The 26,643-nt window shown below is 43.0% G+C and overlaps 1 protein-coding gene across 13 annotated transcripts in view; it reads right to left on the bottom strand.

The window, feature by feature from the left end:
- Foxp1 (forkhead box P1) overlaps nt 1-26,643 on the bottom strand; it is a 603,661-nt gene that overhangs the window by 58,406 nt on the left and 518,612 nt on the right. For all 13 annotated transcript variants that reach the window (XM_027428970.2, XM_027428965.2, XM_027428964.2 and 10 more), the window contains one exon: nt 20,718-20,922. In XM_027428970.2, coding sequence (XP_027284771.1) covers nt 20,718-20,922 — 205 coding nt within the window. The remainder of the gene's footprint in view (nt 1-20,717; nt 20,923-26,643) is intronic.

Here is a 26,643-nt window from a genome sequence, read left to right as displayed (position 1 = left end):
TATTTTAGAGGCTAACACATCCAAATTGCAGCTTTTTGTGCCTAAGTACTGTTCCAATATATTTATGCAGCACATTTTTTTAAACAATAATTTCTAAGTGAACAATTCGAGCTGTTTTACATTTTGACACCTATGAACACTGCTGCTCCAAAGATGTCCATTTATGTACCTGTTTAGGTTTTCAAGGTTCTTATTTTTTCAGAATTTTTTACATGATTATTGTATTTACATAATTTCTATCCTATCTCTCCCTCCTCCAATACACTCCCAACTCCCTTTTAAATTCATGATTTGTCCTTCTTTAACTATCACTGTTACATACATATACACATATGTATGTCTACTGAGTCTATGTGGTGTGGCTCTCATGTATATTTATTTGGGGCTGACCACTTGGGATTGGATAACCGATCAGGGGGCTCATCCCAGGAAAAGACCGATTCTCCCTCTCTCAGCAACCATTGATTGTTTGTAGCTCTCCATCTCCGGGTAGGGACTTGTGACATATCCCCCATCCATGTTGGCATGTTGTGTTGTCATTATATAGGTCATGTTTAGGTGATCATATTATTGAGATTTCTAGAAGACACCATCCCACAATAGACATCCTGGTCTTCCGGCTCTTAGAATCATTTTGTACCCTCTCCACTTTTTTGTTTTTAATTTAAAATAATTTCTTTTCATATTCTGATCATAGTTTCCCTCTTCCCATCTCTTCTCCACTCATCCAATTCTTTGCCCTCTCTTTCTCCCCCCTCCCTCCCTCCTTCCCTCCCTTCCTCCCCCCCCCCCGTCTAACAAACAGGCCAATAAAAACAAAACAGAATATACATTTAGAAATAAAAACTGTTGGTCTGTATAGTTACTTTATTTATTTACTTATTTATTTGGCCAGGCTAGAATAACCTTCCTCTTTCTCTGTCTCCCAAGCCCTGTATTCTAGGCACACCATGCATACTGGTCACATGTCTACTCATTCCACAGTTCCAGCACTATATGACATTCCCACAAGAACCACGGCAACCTCCCCATGCTCTCTCCAACACTTGCTAATGTCACTCTCTCTTTTACTTGCCAGCTGGTGTGGAAGCAAAGTGATGCTTGCCGATTTCTTTCTTTTTCTCTTTCTTTTTTTCTCTTACTTTTTTTTTTCTGGATACAAATATCTCACCAGTTGTAATTCCAAATATTTACACTCATTTGGGCTGTCTCTTACTTTCTTGATGGTATACTATAAAGCACAAAGATTTCTAATTTTGGTAAAGTTCGATTTACCAAAATTGGACTTTGTTGTTTCCTTTCATGTTTGACATAGCATTCAAGAAACTGTCCCCTAATTGAAGGCAGAGAAGATGTTGCTTTTGGAGAGTTTTATAGATTTTTCCTCTCTCGTGGTTTGTGTTCCACTCTGCATCAATTTTTGCATAGGATACATGGTAAGAGTTCAATTCCTTTCTTCTGCATGTCACCCTGGAACAACTGGATGAAAAGACTACTCCCCTCCCCTTTGAATGGTTTGCCCCTTTCCTGAAGGTCCCCTGAATCAGGAACAACATCAGGGCTGTCTCCAGACCCCTTTTTCGCCACCTGCTTCATTCACGCCATTTGGTGTTCACAAAAGATCTCTAAAAATCCTAAGACAACTCCTGAAATGAAACTCAGTAGTAAGATAGTCTTGGAGTTTGATGAGTGGGACCAGAAAGAATGAATTTCCAATTAAAATAAAGCCTTAGCAGCTGAACTTCTTGGAGAATGAAGACCTACAGGAAAACTTTACCAGACACCGTTCATTCATGAGTTGAAAAAAAATCCTTCCGGATTGTGCTGTGGATAACTTTGACATGGAAATGGAGTGGAGGTACACTTTTGAAGGGTGGGCACCATTTCTACCCAGGGAGAGTCAGCAGCTCAGTCAATAACGTCTCCATTTGTCACAATTGCTGTGCTAATGGTTTCTCTGCTCTCTCTCCATTTCCTCATTACAAAACCAACAGGAACCAAAGAAGGAGCCCCTCTCTGTGGTAAAACCTCCACCAAACTTCTGCCAAGGACACCACCTAAAATGCATCCACATGGCACATCTTGTCACCAGCCAGTCAGCGGGACTGCATGCTTAACGGATACTAATAAAAGGAATGAATGCGACGTGAGCCATGCCTTCTAGTATGGCGCCATGACAGGGTCATTGCTGCCAGTGTCACTGCTGCTGTGGAGTTGGAGCTGGGTACCACCCGCTCATCCATCCCCTGCCTACTGCAAACACACAGAACCAATCCCCTTTCCCGCCTTATTTGACAGGCTTTCTCCTACGTCCAAGGGGCCACTTTCTTTGTTCCAACCCACTTTGAACTTCCACTGTCTATGAGCTAGAACACAGCCTACATTTATGGAACTCTGGCTCCCAGATATGCATCCAGGATGCTAACGATGAGGGCTCCTTTGTCCATGAGCACCTTAAGACTCCTGACTGTTCAAGTCTCTCCCTGTCTGTTATCCTCCCAGTTCCTTGGCCTTCTGTCCTATGCCCAACCTTCTTCCTGTACACAGAGCAACACATAGCCACAGAATCCTGCCCTCTCCTATGCACGGAGGCGTGTGACTTTGGATGGGAAGGTTCTGCTCATCTCCAGCCCAAACACCAAATGAGATACTTCTGATGCCCAGAAAGCTGTTCCCCTGATACATAGTTCCAGGGCTGTTGATTACAGTAATGAAAGGCCCCTGACATTAACATTAACCCACAGCCATAACAATGACAAGTGTCAGTGGAAGGCGTGGCTGTTTTAAGCCTTTCCACCTACTATTCATGCCATTTTTCAATGTTAACTTTAAAAACGAGAGAGAGAGAGAAAGAGAGACACGGAGAGAGAGAAGGAGGAAGGGAGGGAGGAAGGGAGGGAGGGAGGGAGGGAAAGAAGGAAAAAAGAAAAGAACAAAGAAAGAGAGAAACACCATTTTTTCTTTCCTCTCTCTTGCAGTGTATAGTCCTTACCCACTATTTGCCGCTATGTTTTCCATCAATGAGATGAGTACCATTTTAGGAGCTGCTTAGGTGTGAATCTGAGAGGAAAATTTTTATCTGAGAGCTTTCTAGTGAATATGTTATATAAAAAGATATTATGGAGACTTTGCTTTTGAGTTTGTATTTTCTAAAACTAGTGTCCAAAGTTTGTGAAACATACGTACATCAACTTGAATCAAACACACTCAAGCAAAGCGGCATCAAACTAGATGAGACAGCCTTTTGGGCCTTGACTGCGCATGACCTGTAGATTCACAGTTGTAAAATAGATGATTTCTTAAATACTTTTTCCAACTTTATAGTCAATATTTTTTTCTTGGAATGCTTTGTTTTTCATTTGTATTCATGTCTGTATTTATCAGTATGTGTGATATATGCACTCTTGTGTATGCAGGTACATGAACCTGTCTACATGCAGGGCAGAGGAGGCCTTTGGGTGGTTATAATACTCTCACAGCCTTATTATCACCTTGAGACTGAACACAACGAGGCTGGGGTTACAGATGAAAATGTAGTTATTTCTGGCTTTTTATGTGGGCACTGGGGATTTGAACTCAGGTCCTCATGCTTGTGTAGCAAGCCCTCTCACTCAAACTGCCTCCCCAGCTTTGGAATGTTTTTATACTGTGTTCTATCTCTTCAAAACTGGCTAGAGGTCCAACCACAGATGTCCATTGTCCCAAGTTTTATTCTGTAGTAGGGGGAAAGTCTTAGCCCTGCCTACAGAAGAGCAAATGAGATGTGGGAACAAGCAGACCAAGGATTCCAGTGTGGAGGAGTGTTTCCAGCAACTCTGTATGAAGGACCTTTTTCCTTGAGTGTCACAGAGACACTTCTAGAAGTAGACCGGCTCCTTATTTCCCACTAAGTATTTGCACACAAGGAAGATGTCACACTTACAGCTTTATCTGCCCCTTCTCACTCCTGGCTACTTTGTTTGCTATCAGCCAGTTCATTATTCTAAGATTCCACAAAGAGAAGGGGTTGTTTCACTGCAGCTCCACTCACCCATGTACCAAGAGTGAATAAAGACAAGTCCTCCACCCACCAGAACAAACCCGCAGGCTTCTCCTCGTTGAAGAATCTTAGATTCTCCTTCCCAGAAAGCTTGTCATCTCAACATTCTCTTGCTTTTTAAATCATGTTGAACTAGAGGGTTTCACATCCCCGTGATATGCTATTCATCAGGAAGACTTGCAGCTGGAGTGACTGGTTTAATCTATTTAGTGCCGAATCTGTGGTGATATTTTGTTTGTGATCTAACAAAGTTTGCCTAAAGATCAGAGTTCGGAGCTAGCCACACTTGTTAGCCATAGATATTAGGCAGTGGTGGCACACACCTTTAATCCCAGCACTAGGGAGGCAGGTAGATCACTGTGAGTTCAAGACCATTAGGCTACATAAGATTGATGCAGTCTAAAAGAGAAACAGAGCCAGGTGGTGGTGGTTCATACCATTAATCCAAGTACTTGGGAGTCACATGCTTTTAATCCCAGCACTAGGGAGATGGAGACAGGAGGGATATGATTGTGGAGAGAGGAATATAAGGCAAGAGGAGACAAGAGCTCATGGCATTCAGTCTGAAGATTCATAGGGACAGGATCGCCCCTTTGGTCTGAGGATTCAGTAGAGGTAAGAGGTGCCTAATGTGGCTAGCTCCTTTACTTCTTTGACCTTTCAGCATTTACCCTGCTATCTGATTCCAGGTTTTTATTATTAAGACCTATTAGAACTCATGCTACACAAATCTGTGCTCTTAAACAATAATGGAGATTACTGTTCATATCTGCTGTAAGCATTGTGCCTTGAGATGAGGTGAGGTGACTACCTTAACAAATATAACATCTGAAATACAACTGCTTAACTGCCTGTGTCCTAACTGGTTTTGTTGCTTGCTTTTTTTTTTATAAGTAAGTATTTATTTAGCTTTATTTTATGTATATTGGTATGAAGATGTCAGATCCCCTGGAACTAGAGCTACAGTTATGAGCTGTCATGTAGGTGCTGGGAATTGAACGTGGATCCTCTGGAAGAGCAGCCAGTGCTCTTAACTGCTGAGCCATCTCTCCAACCCTGCTGCTTGCTTTAATTGTACAACATTCTGACAAATCCAGGCTCCCTCTTCTTGCAGTAGTCTCAGGGCCTGGCCCACTCCTGGTGGACTGGACAGGTCTGAATAGTACACAAACACTCCCACTTTCTATTCATGTGTTTCTGATTATCTGAACCAGAAGAAATGTGATGAATGCATTAGCATAGTGATTGCTCAGTCTTAACATTTTTGGGAATCTGTTAAACAAATTATTAAGAAGCAGTAATGGTGGGGCTGGAAAAATGGCTCAGTAGTTAAGACTACTGGTTACTCTTCCAGAGGACTCTGGTTCTATTCCAAGTACCCACAACTGACTGTACCTTCAGTCCTAGGGAGTCCAAGGTCTTCTTCCAGCCTCTGTGGGCCCTGTACCCACATGGTGCATAGACATAATGCAGGCAAAATGTCCATACACATAAAATAAAAATAGAGGTTAATTTTAAAAAAGAAGCAGTATTAAATGTTTGTGTGTGTGTGTGTGTGTGTGTGTGTGTGTGTGTGTGTGTGTGTGTGTGTGTGTGTGTGTGTGTGTGTGTGTATCCCACATTAAACACAAGGGGAGAATGACCCCATGATATCTGACCAGGCTCAGAATAACTGTGTGTAGGGCTCAGAAGCCTCAACACCCTTTCTCCCTGGACTATTCTTAGACAGCCCTTTTCAAACATTATCCTGGATACAAATCACCTGAGATGGCTCTGTGTGAATTCTGAGGCAGAAGAAGTCCGGGAGAAGGGCCCAGGAGTCTAAGTATCTACTAAGTTCCTGGAGTCACCTGTGTGGCTGGGCCATTCAAATGTTTAAATCTAGGAATCTTAAGAGTCCCCTCTTTTGTGTCTGATCTCAGAAAGGCAAGACAGAGATACAGAAGCAAGCAATATGGTGGAATTGAGCAGCCTTACCATTTAACAACTACAGACTCCTCAAAAAGGCTCACTCAGCCCCTATAACATATGAACTACATACAAGGTTCCTTTTGTTTTTGAGATACATACAAACACATAACAACAGGAAAGGCCAATGTTCTGTTTACCAAACACTAAGTTAAACCGTGAGGGACCTGGTGAGCCATTTGGCTGCTGGGTTACACTTGCCAAGTATCACACTGAACAAGGATATTCCAGCATACACAGTTGAATCAACAAACTGGACAGCATCTCAAAACTTCAATCCCCAAACTCTACATCTGCTTTGGGTATCTTCTACCCCTGAACAGGGAGGTAAAAGAATCTGTGTGGGAAGATACAGAGACACAAGGGGACAGTAAGTACAGGTTCTATATTTTTCTCAGAAACCAGGTGTACCATGCAAGCTGGCTTTAGAAGCACTGGGTACAGTATATACAGAGCCAAGGTCCTTTCCGTTACACAGTGAGGAAATCCTACTGAGATGCCCACATGGAACCATCACGCTTTACTCAGAGTGCGCTAACAAGGCCAGATGGAAGAGGCATGTGCAAGGAGACCCACAGACATAGTGTAATGTGTATTAGATGACTTCACAGGTGCTACTTCAGAGGATGAGACAGGTTCAATTTCAATTTTAAAAATCACTTGCTTTAAAGGGAATACCACAAATAACCCTACAAGTAAATAAGCCAATCCCCACAACACAGAGGTACCTGTTTAGATGCCTAAACGGTTACCAGCTAAAGCCTCCAGGACATCCATGAGGGAGCTAGCCATCTAGCTTTCTATGCTGACACCAACACAACACAAAGCTCTGAAAACACACTTCGTGTTTGATTTCTACTGAGGAAGAACTTTCTGGTCATCCTGTGTGTACTGGACAAGGCTTACAGGGGCCCCCACTCCACAGACCACCGTGCCCAATGCTCTTAAGCAGAGCTGGTCAGTGCAGAGGTGAAGATATCTCATGTATAGGCTAGCTATGTGGTTGGCCATTGGTTACTAAGTACTGGAAGCTGAGTGCTAGCCTGGCAGTAGTTGGGCAGTTAACCCCCATCACTGATCATATCACCAATATGAACTGATCCCCTTTTCTTAGCTACACTTAGAGGAACTTGGTACCTGTCTTCCTATTCACCAGGAGTGTGGGACATGGGTGGGTGGGTGTGTGTGTGTGTGTGTGTGTGTGTGTGTGTGTGTGTGTGAATGAGCACTACAGAACTCAAGGCTGGACAGGGCCTCAGTGCAGCACCCAGGGTGGGTAGTGACTGAGGCAGAACACCTGCATTTGCAAGGTGATGAGTGAGAGAATAAACAGACGTAAAGAGGAAGAGGTGGCCAAGGTCCAGCCTTTGTTCTGGACACCGGCAAGGCATGTTCGAATTTGTAACTAAGACTCTATACCATTGGCCGTATTAACACCAGTGTCTCATTAAGAAAACAGAAAGCTTTCCTGAGGAGTGCTGTGAGCAACTGTGTCAATACAGACACAGGGGCCACTAATCCAAAAGTTATTAACACCACTAGGCAGGCATCTCATTCTGTGTGTTTGCACTGGTGAGTCACAAGGTCATTGTGAAACCTTGGCCATATGTTAGAGGAGCCCATGTGTAACACCCAGAACCCCAAAGAGCACAGCTGAAAATTCCAACACCAGAGTGCTTCAAGTGTCAGTCAAGACAAGACTTTCAAGAGCTACCTTCTCCAGAGGTGGAAGAGTGAGCATGAGCAGTGGGATACGGGGACAGGAGAGGAAGGGACAGGTGAGCTTGGGACTCATTGGCTCAAAACCACCAGGCTCTTGTGTTTCCTTAGAAACACAAGCACTATTTATGTTAATTGTTTTTTTTCCTTGTAGAATATAGGTCATTAATGTTCACTGGGTAAGCACCACAGCTTGGAATTCTCAAATCAGGGTGCATGCAGTTCCCAAATGGGTAAGATTCCACCAAAATGTCTAAGGCACTTTCGAATGTAGTTTTTAAATGTGTATATGCATACACAGATCTCATTCTCTCAGCCTCTGATATTTTAGTATGGGTAGTGTGTTAGAATATGTGGATACCTGATTTTAAAACCATTTAGTAGGAGAAAAAATGTTAAAATTTTTGTTTTGTTTTGTTTTAACTGATGGTGAAGAGAAACAGTAGCATGGGCCATGAATGAACAGTAGAAGTAGGCACTCTTGCTCTGAAATAGTTATGCCTGACTCCCCAGTAGGGAAGAAAGTACTGAACATGACTCTGACCCAGGGTGTTCTGATCTGTGATCCGGGCATTAAAGTACCTATAGGAGCTTATCTGGGAGAGGAATCATGGATGTACAAAAACACCAAAATAAAAAAGTTTATATCGAAGAAACCAGAGAACACACAGAGACAGGACAAAGGCCGACCCCAGGACCCTTTGTGCTGGGCCCCAGCCTTGAGGGCTTCTGTCTCTGGAGTGATGAATCTTGATGGTGAGACCCAGATATTTTTCTAGTTACCACACTTTACATGGGTTCTCTGTCCTCAACAGTGGAAGGACATCAGTGAGGACCCTCACACATCTCATAATGGATGGCACAGCACACAGGTACCAATCGGTTCTCAGAGGGTGGTTGACAAAGACATCAACTTTTAGACACCCCCCCCTTCACACACTGAAGCAACAATACCTGCTGCTTGGCTAGCCCTCCAGCTAGCTGGTTCCAGTGCAGGTGTCTTTAAGCTTACAATCTATGCTTAGCAGAAACTTGACTGTTCTATTTGTCAGAAACCTCTGCAGATAATGCCACAGGCCACCTAAGTACATGACCCCTGTGGGGTGGGAGGTGGGGAACACTGAAGGGCTCTTGATGGGTTCATGCCCATTGGTATTGTACTGGTCCACTTCCTTCTGCACATCACACTCAGGCCCTGCAGGGGATTTAGCACAACCAGCCAGGCTGGTTGTGATGGGTGACAAGGGTTGAGTTAGATGAGACAGCTGAACTTCTCCTCTGGGGGCCTAGTGGATCTAAAATCCTCACAGGAGGCACATGTATGTGTGTGTGGGGGGGGATAGCTGCACTCTGGTAGCCTGCTAGCAGCCATTTTTATTTTTAGCAGATCATATACTGTGTTAGATTTAGCTGTATGCTTCTGTCACAAGTGTCTGTCTCCACATTTGTCTCTGGTTAAAATGAGCTCCTGAAGGGGGGAGAACTTCATCATGGTCATCTTTTAGCACACAGAAACTACAACTGGTACAAAACAACCGTGTTTTGAATTTATTGATAAACATATTCGATAGTAATAACAACAGTGAGCATTGATGGGAAACTACAGTAAAAGTTCTTCGATTGTCATAGTTTAATCTACTGGCCAGGCCTAGTACAACACATTACACTCATTCCAGAGGTGGAAAATGGGGGCCCATCAGGAGGAATCAATGTGTTTTATGCAGTTTTTGCCTTGGTACCCATGTGCATAACATCTGCCCACACAGAGCCCCTGATCTAAGTAAGAAAGGACCTGGCAGAACATGTTCCCCTTTTGCCCCTGCTGTGCCCTGAGTCGAGAGAATTATTCCATGACCTGTTCAAAGGTCATTCACAAACTCTACCTTGCCCATTTATCCTTAAACCCACATGGTAACACTAAGCTCCTTCCTGGGCCTTTCTGGCCCATTTAACTGTCTTTTCTCTATGGCACTGTATGTTTTCTGTATGTTTTCTCTATTTGTCTTCTACTGCAGTGTGTGCTCCCTGAGGAAATACTTTGAAGATGCCCAGCAATAACTCTTGGATCTTAGACACCTTGCATGTGGCTGCCACTGGGCAAGTTTGGTTGAGGAGATATGTTAGTACTATCCCCGGACTGGTGTCCCACTTAGGAACGCATTTTTTTCCCCACCAAACTCTGGACAACTTCCCATTTGTCCTTGTTAAGTTTCTTTTTATTCCGGTCTGTACCACCCTCTAATTTATTCAAACGCCACTGGATTATCCCAGCTCTTGGTGTCAATTTTTTTCTAATTAAAGTAAACTGCCATTTATTTCTCACACTGATCTTTAACACGAGACGTCTCATTCTTGTCATAGCTATGACTCATAAGGAGAAATGTGAGTTGAATATAGGGGCTCAGAAGCACCAGAATGTTCCCATCAATGGTTCAGATACAAAGGGAGAGACACAACCACAGCTATGGATGTACAGTGACCTTGAACTATACCAGATGACTCAGTCCCCCCCCCTTTTCAAAGCACACACCGAACCCTTTGTCTCCACCACACACTTTAGGGATCTGTCTCCTTCTAACAGCCATCGAAGGTCCTCGAGCTCTTTCAATACTCACAGCCAACTCGGGAAAACATACACCGCACAAGAGATCCCTCAAAGATAGAGACTATGTTTTTAAAAGGAAAGGGAGGAAAGACAGAGAAGAGATCAGCCTGCCTGGAGACAGCCTCCTTTGAAGCCTATAAAAGGCCTGTGAGTTGAAGGTCATCGGAGTCTGTTTGTTTAGGGAGGCTTGCAGGTAGAGCCTACAGTTGCTATGGGGTCTGTTTACCAAACAAGAACACAAATAGTTACACAAAAGCAAAACATGATGTGGGGCCAGTAGCTAAATGGAGTTGGCTGTGCCTTCTGGTGAAATGTCCTGAGTGCCTTTATAAAACATCCCTCCTTCACCTCCGAGGCCTGGAGGGTCCCCAATCTCTGCAGATCTCCCCTCCCGGGGGACCTTGGAATACTCTCACTATTGTAAGGCTAGTTTCACCACCACCCCCTTTCTTTTTTTTTCTTTTCCCATTTAAAGACATAGATACCAAAATTAATTAGCCTGACCATTCAAATTGGACAAGGAAAACATTTAGAACTTTTAAGAGAGAGAAAAAGAGAACAAGAGAAGAGTTTCCATGTCTCAAAGAATTTCAGTCCAAGCATGCAGTGCTTAAACTGAGTTACTCCTGAGCAAGTGCCCAGAAAGGTCTCTGTGTGGGATTTTAGCTGACACTCTATTCATCACGGGTGTTTAGATACGCTAGAATGTTGCCTGCTTACTTAACCATGTGCTCCTGAAACTGAGGAATAAAGAAACGTGTGTGTGTGTGTGTGTGTGTGTGTGTGTGTGTGTGTGTGTGTGTGTGTGTGACTGTGTGTTTGTGTCATGTGGGCTTGCTGATCTACAATTAAATATGCCATATGAAGGAGGCGGCCATGAACGGAGGCTGACTCTTCACACTACATTGACCACGGTCCCCACCCGTCGCAGCCCTGATGCCTTTCTGTGAATGGGACAGATTGCCATATGGATGAAGACACTGAACAAGCTGTACAACTCTTGGCGACATGTGCCCGGGGGATTGTCCCATATTAACGCCACCTGGGCTGTGGCAATTGTGCTCTGTCTGTGCAGTGGCACCGAGCAGCCCATAAGGATGTTATTTCTGAGTACACACAAAAAGGAAAATTGCAGTTAGGAGAATTCTCTGGCTAGCGGATGTGTTGCTCAATTCCCGAAGTAGTTTCCCAAAGGAGCGGTTATCTTCTGTATTCACACAGGCAGAAGTGACAGGCTGGAACACATATTAACAATTTCCCTTTGTGAGCTCCCGCTATTGTTTTAATGAGGAGACTACACTCTATAATATACTTGGGTCTTGACTGATCACAAAAGGGGGTAGAATAAAGAACTTCAGGCATGCTGTACATATGTAACGCACTCGTGTGAATCACCGCAGTGAGCCAGCTTGCAAGAGGGGTATCTCCCCTACAAAGGCCCACAAAGCCAGGCTTGGGGAAAGATAGGTGCAAAAAGCAAATAGTACAAAGAACAGCCGGGGAACAGCACAGAAGAGCACTTTCATGAATCTTGAACGGATAGCAACGTGGCTTCCAGTTACATTCCTAGCACTGGCCCCACTAATGACTTAGGAACATGGGAACTTGCCATTTCTATGAGAATAGGATGACTCTGGGACTTAGACATGCCATGCAATTGCTTAGGTGGAGAATCTATGCTTCCCTTTCTCCTCTAGATGGTTCCAATGTCCATTGGAAAAACAAACAAACAAAAAGCATTTCTCCTCTTCTAATCCCTGGTGGTAAAGGCACGAGGTTCAGCATAACCATTTATAGGTTATAAGTATAGCACCACAGGTGGGGTAATTATGGGTCTCCAAAGCCTGGCATTCACTCTTCTCCAGCTACACAGCCTTTCTTTACTCCTTCAGTGTGTCATCAGTATTAGAATGCAAATGCATGTTTTCAGGAGGGAGGGGACAGGTACTGACCCTGGGATTATGTGATAAACTCCCATTGGCAATGGTCCTGCATCAAAAGAGAATGTCCAGGAGATCAAAGAGTGTGAGGCCACAAATATTATTTGGACAGATTAGACACAGTTGGGGATTCATATCATCCAACATTCAAAGGAAAAAATTAAAATCAGCTAAATTTAAGAGAAACTTATAAAATGAACATAACTCCTTACGCCAATGATGTCATTTTATTGGAAAGCGTTTGTCAGTTAAGCACAATAAACAGGGTAAGATTTATGGAGTCTAATGATGCTATGTTATGGTAAAAGGCACTTTATTGAGGTAGCATACAACAGCTGTTAGAGAATGATCACTGTTTTTTTTTTCTTCTTTTTTTCTTTTAATCACTCCACAAAGTGAACAGTCAAGAAAAATCTATAAACCTTTCCCTTATGGCACTGCAACATTTTCAAGTTTTTCTCTCTGTGCCCTCCCTGCACGTGTGGATGATGGGAGGAAAGGAGGCACCATGCTATACTGCCCTGAAAGAATTTTCTTTCCTCCTTTTAAGGAGGCCAAGAAGGATTGCTTAGGAGCAATGAAACAAATAAATAAATGTCTGCTTCTCAGAGCTCGATGGCTGCCATGCATGCTTGTGATCCAATGTTGCTGAGCCCCAGGGTGCTCCTATCTGACATAAGTGAGGCCATTTCTGTCCCCAGCAGGTTACTTCCCCGCTGGAGAGGAGAGTGAGAGCTGGCTTTAGAGCAAGATGGCCACCACACAGCCATCATTGGGAGCCATCTCAGTTCTTCATGACCACTTGTCCCTCACCCTTTATGGGAGCAGAGTGGTCTTCACATTCTGCTGTACACATTGGCTTTCCAGCCTCTTCATTTCCTTCTTTGAAAACATGGCAGGGAAGTGTCGACAATGGATGCCATAGGAGGTTCTTACAATTTTTTTTTCAAATCCTAGCAGTACAGACAGAGGCTGGGAAACAAGACAACAGTCATTGGGGGTTTCAGTCTCCTAGTCTTGATTTCTGAATTTACTAGTCAAACATCCAACTCTGAGTTAGAGTGTTTTGACGAGCTGTTTCCTGACAACTAAGCCCTTGAGGGTCAGGAAGGCCTAGGATCTAGTCCTCTAGGTGGTCACTGATACTATCTTCTATTGTTTTAACATCTATTGGGGTGGAGGCAACATCTGTGCAATTACTTCGAGGATTAAAAGAGGACAAATCATGGTCAAGATTTCTACTAAATCTATCTGGCATGGAGTTTCAAAACAAGAACAGTTACGAATACATTCATTGTGTACCATCGCCATCACCTGCCATGTTCCGGTTTCTCAAAAAAAGGAAAGATAGAAAACCCTGAAAGAGTGTCACTTGCCTCTGACCACAGAGCCAGGACATGGGCCTCAAATCACAGTCTCTTAGTAACTCCTGAGAACAGGAATGGGTGGGACTGGGATGTCTAATGCATGTCTGTTGGCCTGAACATGAATGGCAAGCCACTAGTTTTGTGGACATCTCTAGGATGTTAAACAACTATGGGGAATAAGTATGATGCTTCCCACAAGTTGATGTCTGGTGAAGCTGTTTCTCATACTTGAATGAACATCAGTGGCCAGCTTCTGGGAATCTATGACAACACACAGCCCCGTTTAGTAGGTCTAACAAGGCAAGGTACAACACAACTATGGGTCAGCACCTTTGGTTAGCCAAGAACATCTGTGTGACAAATACCAAGTAACATACACCCTAACAGACCAAAGGAACACAAGTCCTGAAAAGAGAAGCCTGGAGAGCTGAGTGCTCAACAAATCCCGAATCCCCAGCACTGGGAAAACAAACAAACAAACCTCTGAGAATGTCATTGCAGGATCTGAGAAACAGCCTAAAGGTGAAACAGGCAGTTTCCCCCAAACTTGTCAGGTGATAAATATTCCACCTTTGTTTAGGTAAATCTCTGTTTTCAGTGGGTCACAAGATTTAGGCTGATAATACTCGTGCTTGAAATTGTTAGAAATATGTAAATGAAAATATGCAAATGAGCACGACTGTGTCCCAACAAAACCATTTACAGAATTAAGCAGGGAGACTGCATTCGGCGGGGCGGGGGGGGGGGAGTGGGGGGTCAAATTAAAACACCGGGGAAGTCCAAATTTCCAAGTTCCCTGCTATTCACAAGTATCAGGGGGAACCACAAACACAAAAGTTTCTGAGATACAGATAAATATACAGCACTATGTCCACAGGTCAAAATCAGAGACCTGGAATCAGCTGAAGTGGTCCAAAAAGCACTGTAAGCAAGCAGCAGTGTGGGCCTTTGTAATACATCATTTAAGCAGCTTGTAGGAGCAACACGTGCAGAACCAGTATTTGACCACTCCTTCTCTCAGGAAATGCTTTAATGGAAAGAATGATTAGGATAGGGAGTTTTCTCCGTGCTTTAAATCAAAAGAAATATAAAACAAGGTGATTTACAAGAAACAACAATTTTCAGTGTGAAAGTATTATTCACAAAAAACGGAAACTTGAGTTTACTGCCGAAATCTGATTCATCAGACCCCCTAAATGTCGCCTCCAGAATATGCAAAGTTAAAGGTTCCTGTGTCCAGAAAGGCTCTGAAAACAAACTTCCAGAATGTTAGCAATTCAGCCAACGGCACCAACATTTCTTCATCAACCAAAATTTGTTTGTTATTTTTTTTCCCCCAAAGAGGAAGCAAATTAAAACACCGGGGAAGTCCAAATTTCCAAGTTCCCTGCTATTCACAAGTATCAGGGGGAACCACAAACACAAAAGTTTCTGAGATACAGATAAATATACAGCACTATGTCCACAGATCAAAATTAGAGACCTGGAATCAGCTGAAGTGGTCCAAAAAGCACTGTAAGCAAGCAGCAGCCTTCAGGGCTTATTTGAAGGCGGCTGCCAGCTGCACGGTGCAGAAAATGCAACTGGGATACGCAGGGAGATGCCAGTAAGTGAGCCTGAAAACATAGAAAGTCATGCCACGCCTGGACTGAGGGCAGGTCAGACCTCAGAGTGAAAAGCTGCAGTGTGGGTCACCATGTCTAAGAAGACGGTGGCCTCAGAGCAAGCAGAGGCCACACAACCACGATCTTGGCAGAGCTGGAAGAAACCTCTTTAACCAAAGGCTTTAAGGAAGTCTTGCAACAAGTACTGAGTGGAACTGTGAATCACAGAAATACTTGTTATAAAACATTTGCTAATGGCTGAACTGTAGTCAAAGAGCTGAGAAGGAATGGGGAGGGGGTAGCATTTCTAATCTGGACGGCAAAAGGCAGCTGAAATAGAAGAAAGACTGCATGGTATGTTCACTGAGGACACACAAGATTTATAAGGCAGAGGGGAAAGTGGGGGGGGGGTGAGCCTGTAAAGGACACAGGCTTGCTTGCATTTGTCTGTGTGCATATCCTGCCAGGGATTTGTTTTTCTTGTCCTCATGTACTATTTCAGACCAGAAGTGATTTATATCTTACGAATCTCACCTCCCTTCATCAAAGATAACAAAGACCTAGGAACTATTTTTATCTATAGGAAAATAAAGAGGGGGCTTGTTTTCCTTTGTATGTTGTAATGTACACAAAATATTAGGCAATAATTGATTGTTGCTTGAACGGCAATTAAATAAGTTTCTCTTAGAGACTTTGGTTTTTGCACTTAGGTATTCACTTCTATACCGAATGGGAAACTTGAAAGTCAGATCTGAATATGGATCTTGGCTATGACACTAAATCAGTTGTGTACTGTAGAGCCATCACTGGTTTCTGTAACTCAGCCTCCTCAGCTGTAAAATGGGGTGACAGTCCCCACTGCATCCCAAGTAGTCCTGTGAAATAAAATGAGACATCACTCCACACGCAAGAGTCTAGCGGCAACTGGCAAGCAAGAAGGGACTGATTTAATGTGCCTTCCCTTCCCTTCCCTGGTGCAGCATAATATAATGTGATATTTAGAATTTTAATTCAGGCAATTACTTAAGTAGTAATTGCTATTTGTATTTACATAGCTGCTTTGATCCAAGAAGCTCAAAGGGCTTACTAAATTTAGCATTTTAATAAATGTTTCATTTGCATTCTGTTGGTTCTGTTTACCCACACCAAAACTTGGAATTTCCTGAAGGGAGACAGTCCACGAGTAAAGTGAACAAGGTAATGCCTTCATGTGTGCAGGCATCCCAAGTCTCACTTGTGTCTGTGTACTAAGAGGTTGTCACTCCACAGCAGCAATGCATGAGCACGGAGGCTCGATCACACCTGCTTCCTCCAGTGTCTCTCCTTTAGCTTTGGGCACGCTCAACTTGATCCCACTGTGCTCCTCTGAGGCACTGACAACAGGGGTGTTTATTGCACCAATGGCTTTATATATAATCAGCACAATAAACATTATTAAATTGTCAGGAGAGACTCAAAGCAGGAAGCGTGGCACCGCACTGAATTCTAACGATGCTGACTGTCCACGATTGCACGGGGACAGGATCTTAACAAGCCTTGATCTGAGTGTTGGCATCCGGCTCACAAATCACATGGGCCGCTCGTCCTCACACACTGCTGAATACTGATGGACGTCTCCACCCTGCGCAACAGGGAAGTGGGTTTCTATTGGCAATCTTTACCAAAGTGGGTTTCTTCCCTTCTCTACACTCAAGGGTTTACCCTGAATGATTTAATTATAATTTTCCTTGTGTAAGACAAATTAAAGAGGAGAGTAGGAGTGTCGTGCCAAGCACATTATTTATCTCCTTAACAGATTGCAGCTCACCAAACCCCAGAGCTACTGCTGCGGTGGCTGCTCACAGAGGCTGAAAAACGTACGGGGCAAGAGTGGGAAGACGGAGGTTTCCAAATGGCATGGAGATATGTGAGCCAGGTAAGAGCCTAACACATCCCACAACTTTAAACAACAACAAAAAAAATCCTCTTGCTTTTTCTCTCCAACCAATTTTCACACACAACACTCCTAGATCTTTTCAGGAAAACAATCCCCTGAAGACTGCTAACTGAGGATAGAGTTTGCCTGGCTGGATTACCGTGCACAGTGGCAAGGCCTCTTGCTTGTTCGGTTACTGTACTTGAGGGTGGAGGGAAAAGTGTATTCCCTGGCAATCACAGGGGAGCTTGCAAGAAAGCATATTTCACAAATGCCCTAGAGAGGGAGGGATAAAAGGTTTTCATGGCAGGAAGGAGAACTCCTGAGCTGTGTCCCTGACAGCTCAGGGTACATTTGAGAACATACTTCCTTAGTGACAACCCCCCTATTCCTTAACTTTGCTACTCTTTTCTACAAGTAAAGTGGCCACCACCTATGGGACTTAAAATACACCATAGTAAGGGGCTGAGATCTAGTGGTAGACTACTTGCCTAGCGTATCCCCAGCATTGCCAATAAATGAATAAACAAATAAATATGCATCCTGATGAGGTGAGCACATGCTAACACTCATTTTAAAGTACCTACATCTATATACAACCAGCTTAAAGATTATTGATTGTTGATCAATCACTTCTATAAGCTTAAAGCTACTAAGGCATCATTAACCTAAGGTATTAGAATCAGCTCAAAATCTGCTGCTACAAGGTGGAGATTCTACCTCTTTGGTGAAGCTTCTGCTTCACGTGTATGTACAAGATCCTGCACTCACCAAAAATTAAAGCCAAGTGTCTGTGCTAGAGTTTTCTTTGAATCCAGACACCACTGCCAATGCATGAGACACTATGAAATGGGACAATCAAGGGAGTAACTAACGTCTTATGAGTTCCTAGTTCCCTGCTCTCTGCGTGCGTAACAAGAACTCAGCCCTTTCTCTCACATGCAGACTCAGGCTGGTGGAACTCTGAATTCTTTTCTGGCCCACAGCCTAATTTTAGCATAAGATTAAATGCAACATTTGTGCAGACAAATAAGGACCATTAAAAAAAAAAATCAAACAAATTCAGTCTGCGGGAATCAGACTGTGTCTTAGATCCACTTACTCTCGAACGTGTCTTAAGACATGAAAAGGGCTATTCTTCTCCGGCTTGCCTCCTTGCCGTTCTACCACCGGACTACAGATATATAACCTTTTAGGAGGAAACCGACAGCACAGTGCATCTAAACAAGGAGACTTTCAGTGTCACAGAAAATCTGTGCAGTCTCCACAGCGGCCGACAAGATTGCAACAAATACCTTAAGTGCATCAGTCGGCATTTTTCAGTGCATGGCCTCCTGCTCCGCCTATGGATAAATATGTAATTCAATCACTCTGCAGTAAATGGAGAGCATCAACCTCAGGACAGGGAGAGCCGGTACCACAAAGGGCAGCAGCCTAGAATCTTTCTGTTAAAGCCATCTAAGGTTTGCTACTTGGAAATTAAAAGGAAAAGTAATAAAGGTATTATAATAGATTCCAAAGCAAGATCAAAGACTAGTTTCCAGGTAGCTTTATCCTTTACCACTGGAAAGCTGGAAACCCAGGAAGCTGTGTTTGGCCTAGGCTACAAACCGATCCTTCCTGTTCACCATGCTATTCTTCAGTCCCCTCTAGACCACTAGGCTTAAAGCATCTTTTAGTTCTTTCCATGTCTACCAGAGACATTCCAAAGAAATCTTCAAGGAGTCTTGCAGTTATTAGTTAGAACATAGGTGTTACTCTCCCCACATGAAAACCTTTGATGTTTTTTAAGCTCAAATCTGGTACATATACAGACATGCATAAATATGTGTGCCACTCAGGAGGGATACATTCTGAGACATGGGCAACATCACAGGGTACGTTACAAGATATAAATGGTACAAGATTACACATCTAGGCAATGTGTGTATGTGCAGGCACATATGGTATGGTCATCTACTACTCCTACAGCCCCAATGGGACGGTCAAATCAACCCGATATTAAACCAGGCACAAGGAAAACAACATTAAAGCAAGCACAAGAAAAACCAAGCACAAGGCATGGGGTAACACATGATGTAAGAGGTTGCTGCCCCACTAAAATGGTGAAATATTTTTATGTGGGGAGAGGTACGGTAGGAGTAGATTCTAAACTAACAATTACACAGTACAGTAAACACATCACCTGTTCACATCAACACTGCCAAGGGTTATGTCCTGTTTATAACTGTATGTGCTATATTTTCCAGACAACTGACAGCCCAACGAGTTCAGTACACAACCAGGCCTACAAACACTGGGGAAATGCCTCCATCTGTGCCGTTACAATGACGATGCTATCAGCGAAGGGATTTTTCATCTCCATTATGTTATCTGGCCACCACTGTGCAGGTGGCCACATATCAGCACATCACTACACAATTATGTAGAACTGTACACTGCATTTCAGAAGGCATTTTTTTCTTATATGACAATACATAGCTAGTTAAAATGGAGGGGCACAGTACTCAGCATTTTAGAAAACATATGAAATGATACTGTACTTGCTTTGTTGATAGATAATGTGAAACTTTTTCACTGAGCCATGCAGACTCAAAAACAAAATAGAGAATTTGCTTTTGTCTGATAAAAATATTTTGCTGTGAGAAATTCTGGCAGGGCTTCTGGCCCTCTGTGTCCACAAGCTCTCCATATGAAATATATAGGAAAGAGTCTAAATAAAATAAACAGGGGAAAAAATGGTCCATTTGAGGAGCATTATATATTCCCATTTCTGCAGTGTATTTCAATGTTGGCAATACTGCTTCTGGGTGTAACAGAATGAATGAACAGCTTCATTTCCTTATGGCTTTAAGGAACACAATGCAGTCAGGCTCTAAACAGTCCAAGCTTCACCTATCATTCATCTAAAGCTCAGGACATTGAAAATATAAAGACTTAACTTATAAACAGGAACAAGGTACCAGCTGGGACAGTGCTACCTCAAGGACCATCAGGGGAATGTGTGCTACAGTCCAACTCACCATCATTTAAATCTCTCCTTAGTGTCTATGTTGAAAATGCCCATGCTTCCTTCTAGGACACTTGATGAAGAACACGGGTTCCCCCACTTTAGGGGGAAGCAGTGTAGACTAGCACTAAATACCATTGTTTCCTTAAACCAAGACTTGAAATTGCCCACAGCACACACCACTGTCGCCCTCGCAGGTGCCTGGAGCCAAGGCGTTCAGTTTACATGGAGTGAGCTCCTGGCAGAGCACACAGTTGGCCTGGAAGCCTTGAGAACCAACCCTTCCAAAGAGGAACTACTAGACTTCTGCCAGGGCTCCTAAGCCGAGTGCAGATCTAAGAAAGTGCTAACTCCATGTTGAAAAGGTGAAAATAATTAGATGCTTCACACCCAAACCATAGTGAACGCATCCTGAAGTAATCACATGCGCATCCAAGCCCCGTGAATAAATACAATTAGGTTTCCCAGAGACACGGGATGGGGAAAGGCCACCTGCCCCGTCCAGGTGGAAGACAGTACTGACCACAGACTGGGGTGGGTATGCTCCTACCTTTCCCGTTTGGGAGTGTGGACTGAGAGTTGTCCATTGGTAGAGGCGTGAGGGTTCATAATGAGGGAAGTCTTGGAAGGTGCCGAGGATGAGACACATGTGCTGGTCAGGTCTAGGCTGCTGTGGTTGCTGCCTGTAGTCTCCTCTGCAGTGTGGGCACTTGTCACTTCTTTCCACAGCTGCTGCAGTTCCGTTGGAATCATGCCTGAAACAAACAAATTGGATAATCAAATCAATTAACAGCTAATTCCGTCCTCTTCAAACAGTAATTAAATCAAAGAGTCAGTAAACAAAGCTTAGTGTTAGGGGGGCTTTTGGGTGTTCACACTTTCCTTTTTCCCCTCCCAACTATGGCAGATACAGTAGTGATAAGTACACCCTCCCACTGAGCCGCCATTGAAGTCCCCTCTTCACACAGAACAGACACCTTGAAATGGATGTAAAGCACAGCTATTCTGCAGCAGCATGACTCCTTCCATCCAAAGGCTGTTTCTCAGTTTTAGAAGAGTAGAGACAGGCCAGCTTATTTCTAGGTACACAGGAGGCCTCTAAATAAAATTTGTTGAACTATAGTCAAATGACGACAACACAAACCACAAAATGAGTAATTTTTGTGCTTAAGTCTTAAATGATGACAAATAGCTTTGTTATTAAATACAGTTTTTATTAATCACTTTTAGACATAAATTATGAATTCATACCATCTTCCTGAAATGCTTTTCAACTTTTAACAGTCAAATTGATTATACTATGATTATTTCATTAACACACCTATCTTCCTCATTAATTTTGGTTTCTAGTACCACATGCTTAATTGATGGATGTGTCTACTGAAGACTGTGTAACTTTTTATACAAGTAACACTATTATTACTGTCATTTCTGAGATCAACGCTAATGAGCCATTGCAGAGCAAAAATGGAAAGGAAAATAAGCTTAGAGTAATAAAAGTTCTCTTGTTTGTTTGAATGGGGTCAAAATGGGCAGGGGTCTTGAAATACTTGTCAACCTTTATTTTCTCTGAGATGAGATAAAATCAGAATGTTAACCTCATCGCTATGAACCTTTTTATCTTTATCCTCTCCAGCATAGCCTCTAGAGGCCAGACTTCCCAAATTCTAGTTCAGTGTATATTTTAGGTTGATGTAGATGCCCAGAGACAGGCTCTGAACGGCACCCAAGAACAGCAGAAGCTATAGCTTCCTCTGAAGGAGGAAGAACAGTCACACACCCTGACATCACAAGGCAACTCCCCCTCGGAACTGCATGTCTGGGCTGCAGTTCATCATCTCCATCGGCTAGAACACAGCTCTCCTAGAAAGCCAGCCATTTTCTGGTTAGATAGCAACAGCCGAAACAGGCTTGTTTCTTACCAAACCAAAATGTACTGGATTGATTGAAAAAAAAAAGAAGAAGAAGAAGGCTTTGTGCATTATATTAATTTGAAACACATAATAAAAAAATGCCAAGGTCTAAATTTAATTTATTTTTGTCATTTAGAATACAATGGCTAGATAATCATCTCAACGTGATCAGCCAAACATCTTTACTTTGCTAAACTGTTAAAGATTTTAATTATGCTAGCATTGGAGAGCACTGGTCTAATGAGGCGATGGACTCCAGAGAATCCGAGTGGTTAAGAACTGTGAAATGAGTCTGATAGGATTTTTTTATATTCACCGTAGATCGTTTGCATATCAAAGAGGAGTAAATTATTGCACAGCAGACCAATAACCTTCCCCGCCTTTCTAAGAGGAGCAGTAACAAAAACAGTTGGTCTCTCCAAGCAGTGCTCCGGGAAAATGTTCAAATGCTCAAGTATTTGCAATTAATATATATTCTAAAGGAAGCGTCAAATAATGCATCGAGTGGTCAGAGATCCTTCAAACGCATCCTCGACAGCTGAGTGGGTTTCCTTCTCCCTTCATAAAAATCAAATGCCAATTATATTTTGATGGATTTTGTCCCAAATGAGCATTTAGTTATTAGGCATATTCAATTATTCCTTGTCCCCTGAAATCAAACCTTGAGGCAAATTAAACAAAGGGAAAGGTCACGACACAATCCTGGGTATGGTTTTGCTGCATGTGAGCTATTATTTTCAAACACCTTTCAAAGTGACAGGTAGGATGTGCCTATAGCTAGCAGGTCTGCCACTGTGAACCGCACACTGACAATTACCGGTAAACAAAGCTGACCCTTGGACCATGGTTGAAACAATGGGGGGAGCAGGCTGGTCTGTGGATGAGGGTGTACTGATATGAAGGCATAGAAGTCAACACCTATTTTTATTTTCCAGTGAGTAAACACAGGAAAAGAAATAGCCACCTATTTTTCAACTCAGACTAATTGATTTCTGGGTCAACTGCAAGGGGAAGAACAGCTGCCTTCACACCTTCCTTCTGAGGAAAGCAAGACTCAGTGGCTGGTCCGAAAGGACAGCACTTCTCTGGCAAATTAAGGCCAAGACAAATGTGTTCACCACTTGTTACACCTGCACAATGCACTGGTGCAATTCTGGGTTGCTTTTATTCCAGTAGGCTGGCAAAGCCGGTTCAGCATCCACATGGATCAAGCAGAAAGAGGGAACTGGATGAGTGACAACAGATACCTTGGGGCCAAATGTCAATGTGATCGTTAGGCTCAGAGACAGTCTTCATAGACTGAAGACAGAAGCAGCAGCTAATTCAATTCTTCTTTTGCAGTTGACTGTTACCAGTGACTACTAGCCACTCCAGAAACCCTACACTTCATGGCAGAGTTAAGACAGACAGCAGCTAAGCTGGTACCCATCAGAGTTACATGGATGTCTCGTTTTTAGTTATCATGTGTTTCTTCCAGAATGGTACAGTAAGAGCATCAAATTAGACAAACCCACTAATTGATATATAACCAAGTATGTAGAGCTTACATTCAAAAAAAGAAAGAAAGGAAGGAAGGAAGGAAGGAAGGAAGGAAGGAAGGAAGGAAGGAAGGAAGAAAGAAAGGAAAGGTTGCAATAAACAGAAATAGGACATTTCTGTATGAAACTACTGGAATTAAGGACAATCAAATGCTGAATGAAATGGGGTGAGAAAAGATAGACTTAATATGGCAAACAGAATCAAGGCTCTAGAACAGCAGGTCTCAACTCAGGGCTGCATGACCCACTTACAGGGTTGCCTAATTTTGTAACTGTAGCAAAATTACATGTAGTAGCAATGAAAACATTTTCCAGTTGGGGGTCACCACAACATGAGGAACTGTATTAAGGGGTCACAGAATTAGGAAGGTTGAGAACCACTGCTCTAGAATAATCCAAAAAGGAAAAAAAAAAACACTCTACTACAAAATATCCAGGAAATGGCTTTTTAAAATATCATTCACTATCCCTATACTTTCAGATTTACACAGAGGTTTAAGGTAACTGGGCAAGGCCATGTATGAGCTGCAGAAGAATCCTGATGCTTTTATTATGCAGTAGGCATTACCATCACTTTTAGATACCTAACCCCGACGCCTCACTACATTTCTTTTATTCTTCCTCTTCTTTTTTTCCCCAGGACAACCTGTCCCTTCATTATAGAAGAAAATGCAGGCACAGGTTTAAAAAATGTATGTTTTGGGGACAGTTGACAGATTACTGCTTGTGGAACTCAATTTTACAACCCCAGGTATCACTGGCTCCAAGACAAACAGTGGATCAACCTTTTTGTGTCCTTGTACACTCGTACCCAGGTGACCATGTTCAAGCAAGCAGAAAGTTGATTTAAACCACATAATGACATCAGTTTTAAGCCATCATCTCTCGGATAAAAAAGAATTGTGTTGTAGTTCAAACGTGACTGAACGCTCTCGAGCCACTTTGCCGAGGAGGCTGGGGAGACCAAAGTGAGCTCCTGCTTCACGAGAGACAGCCATAACTGTGGTCCACTTCATACCCAGCGTCTAATGCCAGCAATGCCAACATTTACATTCATGCCGTCTTGGGCACACAGACAGGCACCCCTTAGACGCCACATATGGTTCTTCCTAATGTTGCAGGCGCTAATAGTTACAGCCGACTGCTAAGCGTATCAATCAATGCCACGACTAGTGAACTGCCTACGGTGTCTCTGATGTGCTACTGCAGAGATGACACTGCATGCATCACCACGTCCATTCCTTTCACATTACACACGAGCTTGTCTTGTCACTGCCCAATTGCCCTCTTTCGGACAGCTTAACTGATGTACTGTAACAATGAACCTTAGTGAGCAAACTTAATAGAGCAGGGGCGGTGGGAAAAGACGAGAGCAAGTGAAGTCCGGTGGGTGTGTCAGAACAGCCTGCCATGTTTCCAACAATAAACCAAGGGGTGTAATTAATGCAGGTTATGACATTATGCAAGCACAAAAATGCATTAGCCCAAGTGTCCTTCTTTTGCCCTGTGTTCAGTTCCCACTTCTTCCCACCGGACAGCAACAGAGGAGATGCCTCTCAGCTACCAAACAACTCAGTAGACAAGGCAAGGACAGGTGGGGGGGCAGGAGGAAGTGAAAGGAGGAAAGAGCCGCAGTTTTAGCATTAAAAGCAAAGAAAACAACAACAAAAACCATAAGGGACAGATGTTGGGTGTGGTTGACTTGGGAGACAAAACCTAAATAGACACGCCTCACTGGCTCCATGCAACACCAAAAGTTTCTAGACAAATGACTGCCTCTTCAGCTGGACAAAAGAGACTCAATCATTCTCTCCCTGCTTCAGAAGGTAATTGAATCCAAAACTTAGGAAGCTGTAGCTACCATCTATCCAGTGGCAACTACAACAGGAAGGTCTGTGGGCCTTAAGAATGTGGCCGCAGTACCACACACAGTTATTTTTGAGTATTTGTAGGATCCCATTGTGGACACCAGGGAGCAAGGATGTTCAGATCCCTCATATAAAAAAACTAGGCATTACACTGGGTCATGGTACACACCTAAATTCTCAGCTGTTGTTCAAGGGACTGAGTCAGGAGTTGGGGGCCAGTCTTGGGTTACAAAGTCTGGAAAGAAAGAAAGACAAAGAGGAAGGGGGGAGGGGGAAGAAATGAAAGGAAAAGAGAGGAGAGGATGTCATGGTATTTGACAGAACCTATGATCATCCTATTTAAATTTCAATCAGCCCTTTCTTACTTGTGGTACTTAATACTGTGTGAATAATTAAACCATTGTTATCTACGACTATTGGTAGAATAACAAGAAAGGCACCTGCCCATGTTCAGCCCAGATAGCAGGATGGCTTCTTTTCTGTCTCTCAATATATATTTGGTAAAGTCTGAGGATGTGGCCTGCACAAGCATGGAAAGACAGGCAATTGGGACAAGGGAACTGGCTTTTAAACATAGCTTTCCAACAGCCTTCCTTTCCATTCCCCTTTTAGTCCTGAGTAAATCAGACCCTCAGGGTCTCCTAAGAACACCTACAGATTACCTTTATCTCTTATGCCAGCAACTTTTCAAAAAAAATATTCAAGATATCTACTAAACATTGATACTTTTCCGGGCTGGAGAGATGGCTCTTTGGATAAAAGCACTGACTGTTCTCCCAGAGGACTGGGGTTAGATTCCCAGCACCCATATGATTCCCAACGGCTCACAGCCATCTGTAACTCCAACTCCCAAAGACCTGACACTCTCTTCTGGTATCCACGGGTGCGACATTCACATGGTACACAGATAGATATACATGCAGGCAAAACACCACACACACACACACACACAGACACACACACACACACTAAAGACAGACAAGCAACAACAACAAAAAACCCATCAAAAATCCTTGATACTTTTCAAGGAACAAAAGTTTATAAAAAAAAAAATAACTTGAGTGCTCAACTCATTAGCTAAAAATCAGCAGAAAAAAGTATAAAAGAAACAGAAACAAAACAAAAAATATTCCACTGATTTTTAGAAGACAGATCAA

Source organism: Cricetulus griseus, chromosome 8 (assembly GCF_003668045.3).
Source record: "Cricetulus griseus strain 17A/GY chromosome 8, alternate assembly CriGri-PICRH-1.0, whole genome shotgun sequence".
Classification (NCBI taxonomy): domain Eukaryota; kingdom Metazoa; phylum Chordata; class Mammalia; order Rodentia; family Cricetidae; genus Cricetulus; species Cricetulus griseus.
Note: the sequence above shows the minus strand (reverse complement) of the source record. Positions and strands in the feature narration are given on the sequence as shown.